Source organism: Malurus melanocephalus, unplaced genomic scaffold, assembly GCF_030028575.1.
Source record: "Malurus melanocephalus ecotype Western Australia unplaced genomic scaffold, MMel_1.1 scaffold_180, whole genome shotgun sequence".
Taxonomy (NCBI): domain Eukaryota; kingdom Metazoa; phylum Chordata; class Aves; order Passeriformes; family Maluridae; genus Malurus; species Malurus melanocephalus.
In genome coordinates this window covers 333,347-349,968 of record NW_026623412.1, presented here as the reverse complement: position 1 = coordinate 349,968, position 16,622 = coordinate 333,347, and the positions used below count along the sequence as shown (strand labels likewise).

Below are 16,622 nucleotides of genomic sequence, written 5' to 3'. Positions count from 1 at the left end.
AATACATAACCATGTTAAGCTCAAAATGGGGTTTCCACAGTGTCAAGTTATTGGCATTAAGCTTCATTGTTGCTAAGGCTGTGGGTTTTTCCTGCTGCTACAGGGTCCGAGGACTGCTCCAGAAACTTCACTGCCTCCAACGGCACTATTGAGTCTCCGGGTTTCCCCGACAAGTATCCACACAACCTGGACTGTGTCTTCACCATCATAGCCAAGCCAAAGACAGAAATCCTCCTCCACTTTCTGCTTTTTGACCTTGAGCAYGACCCACTGCAGTCGGGGGAAGGAGACTGCAAGTACGACTGGCTAGACATCTGGGATGGCATCCCTCAGGGTAAGCCACGGCGTGCTGCATTGCTGTCCCTGGCCCTTCCTGGTGTCTCACAGAGCTCCAGAACCAGGCAGTCTGTGTCTGAACACCGAGGGTGCCTMATCTCAAAGGTGGCTGCAGTATGCAGTGTGCCATCGGTGCACTCCATGGCCAGCTTGGGGACAATGTCCTTGCAGGAGGCTGCATTCATTAAACCACAAACCACTGCTCTGCTGTAACCACTGATCTGAAAAGTCCCATGGGACACTCCAAACACCAGCACTTCTCCCTCAGGGAAGGGCAGGGGATTCATTCAATGATGGGAGGACTTCTCTACCTCATAGCAAAACCRAGAAACAGAGCATTCTGGAGCATTTCCCAGCAATTGCAGAACAATGCCTGCTGCAGTGGATATTTCTTCACTGCATGGCACCAGACCAGCGGATATAAAAACCAGCCCATCCCTGAAGCCTGTCTTTTATCCCAACAGTGCTGCTAAGGCCACCCTGCTGAGCAATGCCAATGTGCTGCTGGCCTAGAAGGCTGTGGGAAAGCAGGGATTACCTTTGCTGCTCTTTGTTTTGCAGTTGGCCCCTTGATCGGCAGGTATTGTGGCACTAAGATGCCATCAGACATCCGCTCAGCCACAGGCGTCCTCTCGCTCACCTTCCACACCGACCTGGCAGTGGCTAAGGATGGTTTCTCTGCTCAGTACTACTTGATCCACCAGGAAGTCCCAGAAAGTGAGTTGGAAGTGTGTGTGTATGACTTGGTTGTGTCCCCTGTGTTTCCCATCTTCCATTTGGCACATATAAGAGTGAAGCAGGTAGAAATGTGCCCAGGGGCTGGTTCCCCACAAGCAGTGCAGACAGCAGTTTCRCTTAGGTCTGTTCTGTTTCTGATAGAAGGGAGATTTCAGTAAGAATTTCACTTTCTGACCTTTGTTGACTTTTCACTTGTTTGTCAAGCCTTCTCAATACCTTTTGGGTGTGAATCCTTAGTGTATGTGCTCAACCCAAAGGATTTAAGGGAAGACTTCAGCCCAGATTCATTTAAGCATGGGGGAAAATACACTCTCTCTTTCTCTCTAGTTTTCCMGAAATTCAGTCCCAAACCATAAACTGGAATTTCTTGGCTGTCTAATTAAAGATTGCTGAAAGCTCTAATAATTTCAAGACAAATTTTGTTTTATAACCCTTAATAAGGGAGGTAAAATGATGTGCAGTGAGGAAGTAAGTTGTGTGTTTTGAGAATGARGACCATTTTGATTCTTTGTGATAACACTTGCAGGTAAGGAAAGATTCCATTTGTTTCCCCAGGGTATTTTTGCATCAAAACTGCTAGTTTTGACCTTTGCTTGCAGTGACCCTCTGATACAACAGAAGCAGCCTTCAGAACACCCCTCGGTCCCAGAGAAAGACAGGGAGTCCCTGACCTACCACTGAAAGTCAGTGACAGAGAGCAGGGTAGAGCAGGGKTTGGGCAGCACCAGGGCAGCAGGGTTACAACCTCTTGCTCTGGGTTTGAGTAAGGGGTGTTCTGCTGAGGCTGTGAGAGTTACAGGCAAGCATGAGCTCTTCGCCATTACTTATTGCCACACTTAGCTGACCTGTTTTTTCTATTCTGCCCTTTAAAAGGATTTGGAAGTAAGATGTTGAGCAAAAAGCTTGAGAAATTAAGCACAAGAGCCTTTGTTAAAAAGCCAGGCCTGTTTTCATTTATRGTGATGTAAATTGAAACTTTAATAATAGCACTGACATTCTAACTTGGCCCATCATTTCCACCCAAGGTTGACTTGGCCACATTACAAACACCAACATGGTAGAGCCCCATTGGTTTACAGCAGCAGCACACTTGGACCCAWGCAGTATTTTCCACCACTGTTTGCTTTTGTTTTTACAGGATAGCTGCCATAAAATAGATGAGATGTGCCATAAAACTGAGCTAATTGTGACTTACAAAGCCTTAGAAGCGAGGAGATCCAAGTGAAAGCATAGCACAGTCGTACTCTTGTCTGGTTAATTCCTATGGGCCTGATGCCACATGCACATATACACAGACACATACACACTTGCATCCCTACCCCCACAGGCACACAAAACCTTTAAAGAGGCCCCTTTCAAGTCCTTGGTGCTCCTGCTGGCAGCACAACAGAAAGAGCCCTCCTAATGTCTGTGCTCCTTGCCTTGTCAGTGCTTAGATTTCACCTACAGCCTTCAAGAAAAAGGGAACYTTGTGACGAGGGTGCTTGGAACATCTCGGTGCAGGTGTAGGGAGAGAAGGGATGGAATTGAGTCAAAACTGAGCAAAGGTGAAGGAGGTAGAAAAAGGGAGAAAGTTCCGGACTGTATCCGTGTTCAGAGGGCTGTGCAAACAGAAAGCTGCCCTATCTATAAKTTTTTAGGGCCATCTGTGAACACACACAACCTGCAAGATGGTGCAGATCTGTTCATCTTTCCAGACTGGCAGCTTTGCTCAGGGTTAGCTGGAGAGATTAGTTCAGGGCTGCCTTTCACTTGGGGGTGAAGTACTGAGACTGCAAAYCAATCTCTGTGTATGTGTGTGTCTGCTCTAGACTTTCAGTGCAATGTGCCTCTGGGGATGGAGTCTGGCAGGATCTCCAACATGCAGATCAGTGCCTCTTCCACCTACTCAGACGGGCGATGGACCCCTCAGCAGAGCCGGCTCAACAGCGATGACAACGGCTGGACCCCCAATGTAGACAGCAACAAAGAGTACCTCCAGGTACCTTCCCAGCCTCCTTGCCTCTTCCCCCACCAAATGGAGTGCCACGCTGTTAAACTGACCCTTGACCATAAGGCTTGTTGAATTTTTTATTGCCTCTGTGGCTGATGGGAGTGAGCAGCAGGGGAGCTGCAGTGTCTCGGTGAAATGCGAAGGGCTGGCTCTCCCATTAGCTTGCCCGCACAAGAACTGCCTCCATCCGCTGTCTCTCTCCCCACTCCCCAGAACCTTGATGGACTTTCCAGCAGACTGACAGAGACTGAGAGACCTCTGCCACTTACAAGGGCCACTGACTCCGCCACTGGCCTGAGGACCAACGTCTCCAGGGGGTGCATAGAAAAACAACTAGAATAATATTTATCTCATCAGGGATGCAGGGAGCGTGAGCAGGCTGATGTCAGGAGCGGGGCTGACAGAGCAAAGGCTTTCCCTGGGAGCTGGTTAGAGCCACAGTGTGTCCACACACAGCTTCTGGCTGTGTCACATCACCCGGGAGACACTGCTTGCTAAAGGGCACTACGAGCGGGAGGTGGTGAATGTCATTGCCTCCAGCAGACGTCTMATTCTTCATTCATGGCAGGGCTACTAAGCCAGCTCTGCTGACCTTTCTCAACCCATGTTGTAAAACAAATGAAAAAAAAAAACAGCAAGGGAAAGCCAAGAGCTGCAGCACTTGCTAATTGGATATCATGCTTCTATTTTACATGGAAAAAGCCAGTCTCTTTCCTGCTTTAACGGACATGAGCTTCTGTGCTGATCMTATTGCTTGGTCTGAGGCAAGCTTTATTATGGTCCCATATCAACAGACATCAAGATCCTTAGCTACTCTTGCCCCAGGGTCTGATCCTGCTGAAGTCAGCCCTGGGGAGCTGTGCCTCTAGAACTGTGCACCCACACATAGAGTCAGACAGGCTGAATTTGCACCTTTACATTTTTCAGAGGCAGACACATCAACTAACTAGCCRCTCTGGGCTCTCAGGTGGTCACCACTCTCTTTCTTGTCCCTTTTTCCTCTGGAAAGGTGGACCTCCACTTCCTGACAGTGCTCACAGCCATTGCCACACAGGGTGCCATCTCGAGAGAAACCCAGAAGGGCTACTATGTCCGTACCTACAAGCTGGAGGTCAGCACCAACGGGGAGGACTGGATGATGTACCGACACGGGAAAAACCACAAGGTAATGGCCCTTTTGTCTTTTTTGCCTGCACCTTGGTGAGTCTTGTAGCCAATAAGAGGGAAGAGAATGGAGAGATTTTGCAGGCCTGRAGGGTTTACTCTGTGAGGGACCCTTTTTCTGATGATGGCTAAAAGACTGATGTTACTCTGAGCAGAAATAGTCCTTTCTCCGCTGCACAGCAATGAGGAAACACTATTCCTTGGAAAACCTGGCTGCTGCTGCATCTTTCGTGGTGGTGAGAGTGTGTTCTTTGACTGCAAATGAAGGAGAAAATGTTTTYGCAGCCTGTGTTTTGCCATACAAGATTCATTGAGCTTTTATGGTTGTAGACCCGTCWGCATGCTGGGTTAACAGTCACAAAACCATATGAAACCATAGTTCAGGAGTTACTGAGGCCTGGAAATGAAAGGGCACAAATTCTAAGAGGCAATCACACCGTCCCAGAGAACAAAACGAGCAATAAATAATGACAAACAATTGAGACTGCCAGAGCTGTGGGATCTGCACCAGTAGGTATGGTCAGCACACCCCTGGGAGCTCTGCATGCTCTTGCAGTGATTCTGGGACACCTCCAGAGATGGGAGCAAGGAGGAGAGAGGGTAAATATGGGTCTTCATCCTTTTCACACCTTATGGGTGCTGGTGTGTGGCCAGGAAAGATAAATTTGGAGAGGTCTGTGTGGGGAGGAKGGTTAAGGCAGCCATGGTGCCGGGCTGGTTTTGCTCTGTCAATTCCTTTGGTCATAGGGCTGTTCCCTGCTTAAAGGTGCCTCAGGGAAGCTCTTCCCTGCTCTTCTGTGGCACCTGCAGCACTGCTGCTGTGTTCAGATCCTTCCCAGTGATGTGCCATAGCCTGCCTGTGACAGCTCTGTGGCTGGGGTCCCACACACCTCCCACCACACACATGTCCCAGTAATTTTCGATTGCTCAGCACTTCTATTAAATTAGCTGTCCTTTCCATTTGCTGGCACAGGTGCTGCTGGCATGAAATACAGTAACCTGCCTTATCCAGGATTCATCCAGACATTTCCTTCCCTTCCAGSCTGTGTGATTTCCCCTTCCCCACAAGTGTGTCTTAGGTTCAAATTCCCTCTGCTTCCCAGAATGAGTCCTCTCTGCACAGAGGTCCCTATCAGGGTCTCATACCTGCAATGTTTGGAGTATTTAAACTCCTCATGTGCCAGGGAGGTGGTGTTARTCCTATTTTAGAAGTAAGGAAATGGAGGCACAGGACAGCCCAGCAGCACACATGGGAGTCCTCAGCTGGGCTCCCCCAGATCTCACTGGGCTGGCTTCAGGATGGTGGCTCATGGCAGAGCTCATGTGTAGCCCTAACACAGTGCCCATTCAGTGGTGTGGAGCCTCTCTGCTCTCCCAGGACCCACTGGTCACAGCAGACCTTTCTGTGATCCAGGGCCATCTCTCCTCACCCAAGGTGAGTTTGGGCTCTCATTGGGACCTTTTCTGTAAGCTGGGGCAGGCAGGAGATACGTGTCATGCAGGGCAGAGGGATGAGCTATATACATAGCTCAGTGTTTCAAATAACCACCAGCAATAAATTCACATTTTCAAGTCTTAGCTGAAGCAGGAATCTGGCCTGGAGGKTAGTTTTAGTTGCAGAGGAGAATAAATGTCCCATCCTTGCAGTGCTGGGTGTCGGACACTGGATCCTCAGCCAGGATGGAGCAGGACAGCGTGACTGGCTTCAGTAYTGCTAAGCCAATTTACATTGCTCCAGCAGGACCCTAAAGCCTGGCTGGTGTCAATCCAAAACGATCCCACAGCCACCTGAATTGTCATCATTTCAAGGTTTGGCCCTTGAGTCCTGTCAGCTTTTTTCTACTCTGTKTTCTCATTTTAAAAAGTGTAAAAATCAGACCTCTTCTTTTTACTCCTCTATTCCAGCCTCTAATTCGTTCCCACGTTCTGGCCTTAATTTAGCAGACACCTCCCAAGGCTGGAGGGTTRGTTATTGCTTTTTGATGGCTCGCCTAGCCCTTGCATCCGGGTGACTGCTTTCCTGCCCTGCCAAACCACTGGCTGCCAAGTGCTGAGGGGCCAGGCAAGGCCACTCTCTCCCAGACCCAGTGCCAGGGGCTGCAGCTCCACGTTCTGTGCTGCGTTAATCCCCGCGGTTCCTGTGCTGAGYGAGCTCCAGCTGTCTGCGTGGAAGGTGCAGCTCCCTCCCTGCGTCAGAGCAGAGCTCTGCACAGCCCAGGCTGCAGCCGGGGAGAGAACCATGCCAAGGAGATCCGTCAAGTCTGCCGCAGCTTGACTCGGTGCCATGAGGAGCAGGCAGGGAGGGAAGGTGTGCACAGGCAGGGACTCTCCATACACGTGCAGATTGATGAATATATATAGACACACATATATACACACACGTATRTCCCCCCATACACATGCATACATAGGCAGATGGGGAGGAGCAAACACTGCTCTGAATTCCTGCCCGCTCTGTGGGCCAAAAGCAAAGCTCTGCCACGTGTAGGTGGGTCAGCTAACATTGCCATCTTCATCAGGGAGCTGATGCAAGAGAAAACCAGCGAGTGCAGGAGGGGTAGGGAGGGGATGATGACCCCTGCAGAGGATGGGGCTCTCTGACCGCCTCTGTTTTGCCCCCTGCTTCCCCTCCCTCCGGTGTTTCAGATGACAGTGGGGCCAGGGTGYTTCCCTGCCAAATGTGATGGCTCACCTTTGAGTCCCCAGCTGCTGGCACTCAGCGACAAGGGAAACGGGAAAGGATGGAGCAGCGGAAAATGTGATTAATATGCRCTCGCAGCAGACGGGGCCGGCTGGGCTGTTTCCGTGCCGAGCACCGCTGTGTTTCTGGGATGGGAGGCAGTGGGAAGGCAGCCAGCAGGAGTGGAACTTYGCACTCACACCCTCCCCGTCTCACCCCATCCCTGCCAGGCTTTCCCCGCTCCCCACAAGGCCCAGCCCAGCACACACCAGGCACCCCCCTGTCCAGGGGATGGTGCTCTGTCCTTCCTTCAGSCATGGGACCGGGGAAGAGCAACCTGGCCAGAGGTGCAGAGCTGTCTTCCCGTGTGTCCCCAAGAGAGGAGACAGGGCAGAGAGTGGCCACCACCACGTGCCACCCCGTACTTGTCCCTTACTACTCACCAGCGTGCCTCCCCAGAGGGCAGAGCCAAACCAACCCTGCTGCAAAAAGGCAGATCTGGCTTTGCCCTCCCTGTTATGTCCCCCTCCTGCGACCTGGGGCCAGGCCAGTGGCTCAGAGGTTATCTTCCAGGCAGTGGCCCTGGTGTTTGTGCCGAGATCTTATCTAGTGGTTTGCAAATGTCTTTAGAAAACAACAACTCCTCTTGAGCCCAAGGAAGTAAAAGAGCACCTGGCAGGATCTGATGTTTTGGTTTTGGCCATTTTCTTCACCTGGCAGGATTTGACCTTTTATTTTTGTTCATTTTCATTGGACAGACTCAACTATGAGGGTTTTATCAGAAAAACCAGGTTCTCATCCATTCTGATCCGCTTCCTTTTTTGTACCATCCCAGGTTCCAGCTTCCATGTGGTCTGAGCCATTCTATCTTAGTAACTGCGGGGATGAGCTCAYGAGAATCATCTAGTGTGGTGAGGGACTGGGGGATGGGATGGATTTCAGGATCTGGAGTGGGTTGGGACCACAATGAGTGCTGCTCTTGCTGCCTCCATTGCTCTGTGTGTAAAATGCAACCAACTAAAGCATTTGTTTTCAGAATCTGTAGAAGTCAATGGATGAGAAATGGCAGCAAGATCCAGCTGATGGGCATTTTTCATTTCCTACTCGTTTTCATGGTTTTGTGCTTGTTATTAGGTAACTTTGCTGGGTGGCATTTCAGGTGATGGATGCACAAATGTTGAATTGCTGCAAAAAGCCAAGTGTCTCTGCTGTACATTGGAACTGGGGGACATAAGAGGTTTTTGGTACTGGTAGTGAATATTGAGGATGATTCTTTGGGGACCCTTGTGCCTTCCCTTAGGAGCTTTCTCCTGTCTTTTGAGTTCTTTCAGGTCTCCTGTATTCATTCACCTGAGGAAGGAGAGAAAAAAGGCTTTTAGTCCTGTGACTTTTTTTATCTGGAAAACTCAGGAAAAGCTTGTGAAATGAGCCGGAGGACCACGAGTGTTTCTGCGCGGAGACATCATGGTGCAGAGGATTTGCCCAGAAACATCCAGGTCCCAGCCTGCTTCTGCTGCTTTTGCAGGCAGGACAAAGACATCAGGCTTTGCCAAAGGCAGCTTTGCACATTCATCCTTGGTGCAGTACCTGGGGAGAATTACAGCCCTGGCTTTCCTAGCAAGCCTGCAGCTTTGTGTTTCTGGGCCTGATATCTCCTTTGCAGGCTAACATAGTACCACTCCTTGTGTCCCTGATGACTCCCAAATCTGAGTGGAGCCTCTCAAAGACATGGAGTTGGCAAGCCCAGCCCAGAACACTGTGCCTTGCCCAGACACTGTGCTTTGTTGAGTGTTGCCAAGTATCATTTTTCTTTTAACTCCTTGTTCCTGGATTTAATAAATCCAGAACTATCCACCCTCCACTTGAGCCAGAATCCTCCCACCATCAAACATGCCCCATTTTATGCCTTCCCTATCTGACAAGGAAAATAATCTCCCCTACTTTTCTCCTTCATGCTTCTCTGTGTAAATCCTGAAGCTCTAATCCTGTTAGCATGCTCTGTTCCAGCACTCTGTCTCCACAGGAGTAACATAATCCTGCAGTAAATCTAGTGGGTCCAAAGAGACACATACATTCAGATTAAGGCAGAGCTGCTGGCATCCTTGGCCTTCTCCTCTTCCTCCCTTAGCCACTTTCTTTGGCCTCCCAAGAAATTGCATAGTGGCCAAGCAGCATAATAAATACAGCAGGAGAGAGGTTGCCTCCTCCCCCCTCACTGCCTCTTCAACTTGATGGCACTTTTTGTCTCCCTGCCCTTCATTTCCTTCACTCCAAACTGCCAATGGCACAATTCCCATATCCACTGAAACAAATGTAGTTTCAGAAATCCCCCCATCACTGTATGATGGTTCCAACATATCAGAAATGCAACTTTTAAATGCTGGTGTGGAGCTTGCATGTGTATACACATGGAAAACTTTCACAGTCCTTCTCTGGCCTAGACATCATCTCCCCTACTTTTACAGCTTTTCCCTACCACTTGCTTTCTGCAGCAAATTAATTAAGCAGGTCAGCTCTCATTGATTATCAATTTAATTTTACATGCAGACCTGCTGTCTGGACTAAAATGGAAGTAAATATACCGTGTATGGGGAGAAGATGGGTAGCTTGTTGATGCAGCAGTTCCCTTGACTGTTTCTTGGAAGGTGCTTTTAATTTGTTAATGGTTTTCCCATTCGTCTTCTGGCTCCAGCACCCTTCACTGTGTGTTCATGTGCATTAGCATGTGTGCTCTCTGCTGAGTGTATATCTATTTATCTATCTATCTCCCTAAATCACAGCCAGGTATTTTTTTTTTCTGCTGTGTAAATTACTGTGACTTCTTATACTTCGATGGTGATATGTTGATTTACACCATTCAAAGATTTGGCTCAAAATATGTGCTGAGTGGGATGGGAAGCAGATAGGACGGGAGGAATAGCAATGTTCTATTTTGGTRGAGAGGAAAGAAATCTTTGCTTTCTTGGCACTCCCAATTTCACACATTTTCTTCCTAGCTCTTTCTATGCTGTGAGTGCTAATTTGAGGCAGGATGTGGAGCCTGTTGAAGTCARTGGGCCTCTCTCCACAGTTTGCTGGGACTCTGGGTCAGCATTTCCAGTGCAGGGAAACCAGATGGGCAGGGTCACACCCTGGGGGCTCACAGTGCATTTCCACTTGGGAAGAAGGCTAAAGGAAGAGGCACGTGGGAATACACCAGGTCTCTAACAGCACATGCCCTCTGAAAATGGCCCCTTTCTGTTAYGCTGAACAGAGTGCCAAGCCATAACTTGCTGTGATCAGTTGGGGCTGTTCAGAAGAGAAGTTGAACGGGACAGAGGGACAGATCCTGCTTACCAGAGCCGCAAGTCAGGTGCTGATTCTGCCCTTGCAAGCTGGCAGTGTGGGGTGTCATGGCCCAGATTCAGAGTTCATAGCTTGTTGAATGTGATCTAGTCTGAGCAAGTTGCTGCCTTCTAAATCTAAATCAAAACTGTAATTTCTCTTCTTGGAAGCAGGTGGTTGGGACCTAGGTCCAAGAGATGTTTTCAGCAACGCCTAGAGTAGTGATAAAGTTTTTGGGCTCAGTCCTGCTTCTGCTTTCTGTCAGGCTTGACTGTGCAGAAGTCAGCAACAAATTATGCTGGTGTAAATTTGGATTCTGGCCCCTGATGCTTGTATGTGTGAAGTGAGCTAAAAAAGAACAAAWCTTGAAATATGTTAAATAAAAAAGAGCAGCAAACCTCACCAGTGACTGTTAAACATGCTGGTCCATATGCAACCTTTGGCTCATGAAGTCTTCACAGCGCTGATGGTTGGAAGCAAACAGAGGTTGTCAGGAGAAAACTCCACTGGACTTTGCTGCCCTTGAACATCTGCTGTGGCTGCCACTAGCAGCCATTCTCTGGGAGAGGGGGACTTTTGGGCTGACCTAACGTGCTGCTCCTTGTGCTAAAATAGCTGCAGCAGCTCAGATAAACATTTCCTGTCCTCCGGTGTTAGGTTCAGAGGTAGGGTGTTGTGTGTCAGCTTTGGTATTGGCATAAAGCTGAAGGCTTTGCTACGGTGTGGAAATATATCCTTTCAAACTCCGTGTCTGTGTGTGTGTGTGTGTGTGTGTGCCTCCACGAGTTTACAAGACATGCACACACACACATGCCTGGAGAGTGTTTCACTGTAACCACTCTTCTTATAGCCCTCCTGCTGCAAAAAAAAAAAGGATATTTGGTGTCTGCTGAGCAAGGAAAAGGATGGGAAGTGGAGTCAGACAGGATAAAATRGGATATTAAAAACACATAAACCATGCTGTGTTGCTAAACAGTAGCAGCATGRGATATATTCTCCAGATTAGCATTTCGGCTCAAGTTCACATCAACCCCACATCCCAATTACCAGCCAGATTTGCAACTGAGTCCCTCTGTGGGGTGACTTCTCCCTGCCCTGAAGGGGTAGATGGTGATGCACAGGGGCAGCCCAGAGCTAGCTGAGGTGCTGTGAACAGCCCTGTGAACACCCTGTGCATGCCCTGTCATGCTGAACCCTGGGACAGGAGCAGTAACACGTGCTGTCTGCAAGCCTAGAGCCATGGGAGGTTTGCAAAATGCTTCCTAGCTGCTACTTAAGGCAAGGGGCCATGACGCCACCTCATCCCTTCTGTCCTGAATTGTTTGACTCTTGCCTCCCACAGGAGACTGGTGCCAGAGGTTACACTCTCCTGCTTTTCTGAGCTAAACTTAGTGGGAACTCGGGTGCTTAGTACACACATGCATGGTAGGAGCCTGCAGAGGAACCCAGCCAATAATCAGTGTGGATGTGGTTCATGGCTGAGTTGGGGAGGATAGCCTAGCCCTATCCTGAAGTGCCTGCATGCTTGGAGAGAAAGCAGGCAATGCCTGCAGCCTTGATGTGTGTGCTGTAGTGCTTTATGCTGGGGCAGAGAAAGAGCTGACAATTACCCTCCAGCTGGCAATTTCCTCTTTCCCTCCCTTTTCTTTCCCTCTGTGRCTTTGCAGCCTGAAACAGAAACACATGTATCCAGCCCATGTCCGGCCTGTTAAAAAAATGGGCAGAAGAGGYGGATCTAAGATCCATTTGGCCATCTGGTAAGGCAGCAGCCTTTTCATACCATGTGGGATCGTAAACTCCCAAAAAGCAGTCTCCATGTGGCATGGGAGAGGCAAAGACAAGGGGCTGGCTGAGGCAGCAGCTTGTCACCCCAGGCAGAGGTGCATCCTTCCTCCTCACACCACTGCTTGCACATGATGTTTCCCAGTGGAGCTCAGAGCAAGGATGAGTCAGGATGTCAGCCTGTTTGTGGGATTCTGCTCATTTGTGCAGGAGCAGATCTAGGTTTGGGGACAAGCTCGAAGCAGCTGAGGCATGATAGTCTGAGATGCCTCAAAGTGCTGTGAGAGCTGGGCAGAAAGCTCCGGGCTCTCTTGCCTGGTAGGTAAGTCCATCCACCATGCTGTCCTGCCAGCCATTCAATCTCCCTGCTGGCCCCTGGTGCCTWCCTTGGTTGGACCAGAAATCCTCTCCTTGGTTTTCCTTGATGAAATTATTCTGACTGCTTCTCTGGTGAGGATGTAAATAACTGCATGTGCAAATGTACATTTGTGCCTCCCTTCCCTTGCAGACATTTCAGGCCAATGAGGACGCCACAGAGGTGGTTCTCAACAAGATCCACAGCCCGGTGCTCACACGCTTCGTGCGCATCCGTCCCCAGACCTGGCACAACGGCATCGCCCTGAGGCTGGAGCTCTATGGCTGCCGCATCACTGGTGAGGGTCCCCTGCTTCCCTTGGCCTCTGTGCCCCTCTCTGTCCCTCCAGCAGCATGGAAACATCCATCACAAGGGATGCACTTGGAGGGACAGGACTGCAGGTGCCGGAGGGAGGGGGAATGCCCAGGGCAGGTGTTGGTGAAGTGCCCAGAGTTTAAAGCTGTGAGAAGAGCCACGAGCACTTCCCTCCAACTACCCTGACTGTTCATGCCCTTTGCTTCCCTGCAGACTCACCCTGCTCCAGCTTGCTGGGAATGCTGTCTGGCCTCATTCCCGACTCACAGATCTCTGCCTCTTCCATCAGAGGCTATGACTGGTCTCCCAGCATGGCCCGCCTGGTGAGCAGCCGCTCAGGATGGTTTCCCCGCGTCCCCCAAGCCCAGCCTGGGGARGAGTGGCTGCAGGTGGACCTTGGCATCCCAAAGAACATCAAAGGAGTTATTATTCAGGGGGCTCGTGGAGGGGACAGTGTGACCACCACCGAGTCCCGTTCCTTCGTGAAGAAGTTTAAGGTGGCCTACAGCATGAACGGAAAGGACTGGGACTTCATCCAGGACCCCAAAACAATGCAAGCCAAGGTAGGCTCTGCCTGGAGCAGCTGCAAAACAGGATATGTTTCTGACTAGCTTCAAGTCTGCTTGATGGGGTCTTGGGAAATTGGCTGTCCACTCCCACAGAGATCATGGGAGCTTGGGTTGTCACCATGAAATCCCAGATCGTGTCTCCTGGTGCTGCTCCAAATCCATACTACAGGCCATAGGTTTCACCTTTCCCCAGGGATGACAATTTCTCTTCATTTTCTATTGTGGGACAGGGGATGTGGACATCACCTGCTGCTTCTCCCACCTCCTGCAGGCCAGAATCCAAAAGATGGTGTGTTCAATTACATTTTGCACAAACTAACTACATATTTTAAGGGGAAAAGTGTGGCTGTTGTGGCATGCACCTCTGAAAGAGGAAGATGAATCACAACTTTTCTTTGGCAAATTTGCTATATCTGAAGTCTGTTTGACACGCTGGTGTGACCCTGAAATTTCTCATATTGTWTTCATATTATTGGAGTCCCCCATAATCTTTTCCTTAGTGGTATGGGAGTGGCTGGGGGCTTGAAGAATAAATAAATTCTCTGCTACTGCCTATTCTGTTTTTATGCATACTTCTCTGCTTAAAATTCAGCTAAGTTTTAGTTTTTCCTGACCCTACAAATGAGGGCTGATGCTCTCTATAGCCCTCTGTTTATTCCCCACAGACTTTAGTTCGGGAATGTAAGCTGAAAAGCAGCAGTACTTGGACTGAGGAAAACCAAGCATTTACACTATCCTAGAACATGCAGTAGCTTCTTTATTTACCAAAGGACAAATYTGATCTCATTTATATGTGAAATTAGTGGATATTCCCCAGGGTTCCCTGCATGGCCTGGATCATAATCTAACCCCTGGATTCTGAGCAGAGGCCAGGAGAGATTGTGCAAGTTTCTTAGAAATGKTCCTCTTGAAATTGAGAATGAACAGCCCAATTTCTGCTCAGCTGGGCTCAATAGCCTGGAGTCGGACAGTTAAACTATTTCAAACTGTGGCTAAATTCTGCCAGACCCAAAATGTTCTGCCAGACCCAAAACATCAAGTCTGGTTGAGAGCATGTGAAATGCACACATCTCTTGCCTTTTCTCTCTCTCTCTTTCTCTCTGTAGCTTTTTGAAGGCAACATCCACTACGACATCCCTGAAGTGCGGAGGTTTGACCCTGTTCCTGCCCAGTACATCCGAGTGCACCCCGAGAGGTGGTCACCAGCRGGAATAGGAATGCGCCTGGAGGTGCTGGGCTGTGACTGGACAGGTAGGAACCCCAAAACCTCTGCCCACTAGCTGCCTTGGGGCTGTGCCAGGCATTAAACCAGCAAAGGGACAAACTTAAGGTTGTTTCCTGCTGTCCTACACCTCAGGCCGTGCTGTGGCAGGGAGACTGCAGCCATGAAGGCAGGATTTGTTGGGTGGCTTGGCCCCACCTTTTTATTTCSACCTTGAAATGAGCAGACCTCAATGCAGGATGTAGCAGCAGTGTTTGGACTCCAAACTTTCACACAGAGCCCCATGCAGAATTTGTCCCCAACTCACTTCACATTCCTTCCAGATCTTTCATCTGGACGTTGTGCAGGCTTTCCCAGTCTCTAATGTTAAAGAACATTTTTAGTCCAAATMATAAGACAAAAAGTAGGAGGAGAAGCAGAGCTGCAGAAGAGGGGKGCAGTGACTAATACCTCGTACCCTGAGCTGCCACAAGGCTTTGCTGTAGGAACAACAGTCCCTCTCTCACTGAACCCAATGGGGAGACCTTTCTGCAGACAAGGTTGGGGAGTTAACTCTACGACATCTCTACAGCATCTCCAAGACCCAGGATATTTTTACACTTTTGCCCACCTGTCTTTCACACATGGTCTGCCTTTCAGCCACCATTGCTTTTAATACAGAGATGAGAACCTACTTAACACACTCACTGGGATCAGTAGAGGTTGTGCCTCTGACCCTCTGAGGTTCAGTGGTGGTTCATTGCTCCATAGTTTCATCTCCAAAAGCAAAAAATGCACCCAACAGGTCATTGGGGACTGAYGCTAAATTTTCAGTGCTAGGGGCAAGTTGTCCTCTTTTTTAATCTTTTATTTTTTAATAATCTGCTTACATATGAATCTGGAGTCCAGATGTCATTGTTACAGAGGTATGATTTCCATTTTATAAACACATCTGTAGAAGGCATTTTCTTGTAAGAATTCCCATTCTAGGAAGCTTAAAAGACACAGGGGTTTTTTTAACCTTTTGTGCAGTCTTTATTACCATTTCCTCCCATGACATACTGCAAGATGCATTGCAAACACTTAACAACAAATCACACAACACAYGTACATCCTATTAATACTGATAATCTGTCACTTTTGAAGTCAATGGTAAATATCTCCCCAGACTGGGATTCCATTGTAAATTATCTAAACTTTAAATCAGATTAGATCTTAATTTAAATCTTAGGATGTTGTAGGAGAAGCAGGTGCAAGTAGCAGGAGCTGAAGCTTTATGCAGAAGCGCTCAGGCAGCTCCCACATTGCTGCTTCCTGCAGCTCCCAGGAGTCTCCAGCTGCCAGACCTCTGCACCATGGATGGTGCATCACTGCCATAAAGAGAGGCAGTCACACACAGGAGCTCCAACCATGTGCATGTCAGCCCTTCCACTGCACTCCTGCAACTTAGAGAATAAGGGAGGGTTGTCCTTAACTTCTTGTGCTATTTTGGGTCCAAATTTTCTTTTACATCTGTGCCCATGCTCATTTTCAATATCAGTAGCAACAGCACGAGTTTGTTTCCAGGCAAGGTGCTTTATGGTCATTTCCCAGTCTGGGTAATAATTTGCACATTGTAATGTTTAATACTCAACTGCCAGGTCATAAATATCCATAGCTTTATTAATCTACAGGCATTCAGCTTTGTAATCAGAGCAGGGCTTGTAATCTTGTGGATTCACCATGTTATGAAAAGCATTTATATCCCCAATGCAGCCTGGGGAGCAGAGATAGCCCATGGCATTATCTGCATGCGTAATCCAGGCTGGCTACATGCAGCAGTCCTTGACAGTGCTAAAATAGAGCCCCYCTTTGCTGGGAGGACCCAGCCCTGTTACAAAAGTGGCTGCAAAAACCCAGGCAATTGCACTTGCTTGGAAACAAGATTAAGAAATGGATTAAAACAAGATGATTAAAAATATTTTCAAGTAAGGGTCGAACCCCATGTGCACCCCRCCCAGCTGTTTCTATTTCTTGTCAGCAACAAACATCTTAATTACTGAGTTAAACAGGTAACAGCCACAAYTGGGCTCACCAACTAGCTGGCTAGTAACTCAAAAATTGGGAAGCAGGCAGTCAGCAATTGGCTTCTTTCAAAGACCTGCCAAAATTTTTCCTCTGAAGAA

General features: G+C 48.8%; 1 protein-coding gene across 4 annotated transcripts in view; it reads left to right on the top strand.

Moving 5' to 3' along the window:
* NRP2 (neuropilin 2) overlaps window positions 1–16,622 on the top strand; it is an 88,991-nt gene that overhangs the window by 32,819 nt on the left and 39,550 nt on the right. For all 4 annotated transcript variants that reach the window (XM_057372861.1, XM_057372860.1, XM_057372858.1 and 1 more), the window contains exons 4-10: window positions 104–334; window positions 898–1,053; window positions 2,886–3,055; window positions 4,077–4,232; window positions 12,526–12,670; window positions 12,901–13,250; window positions 14,363–14,507. In XM_057372861.1, the coding sequence (XP_057228844.1) occupies window positions 104–334; window positions 898–1,053; window positions 2,886–3,055; window positions 4,077–4,232; window positions 12,526–12,670; window positions 12,901–13,250; window positions 14,363–14,507 (1,353 nt within the window). The remainder of the gene's footprint in view (window positions 1–103; window positions 335–897; window positions 1,054–2,885; window positions 3,056–4,076; window positions 4,233–12,525; window positions 12,671–12,900; window positions 13,251–14,362; window positions 14,508–16,622) is intronic.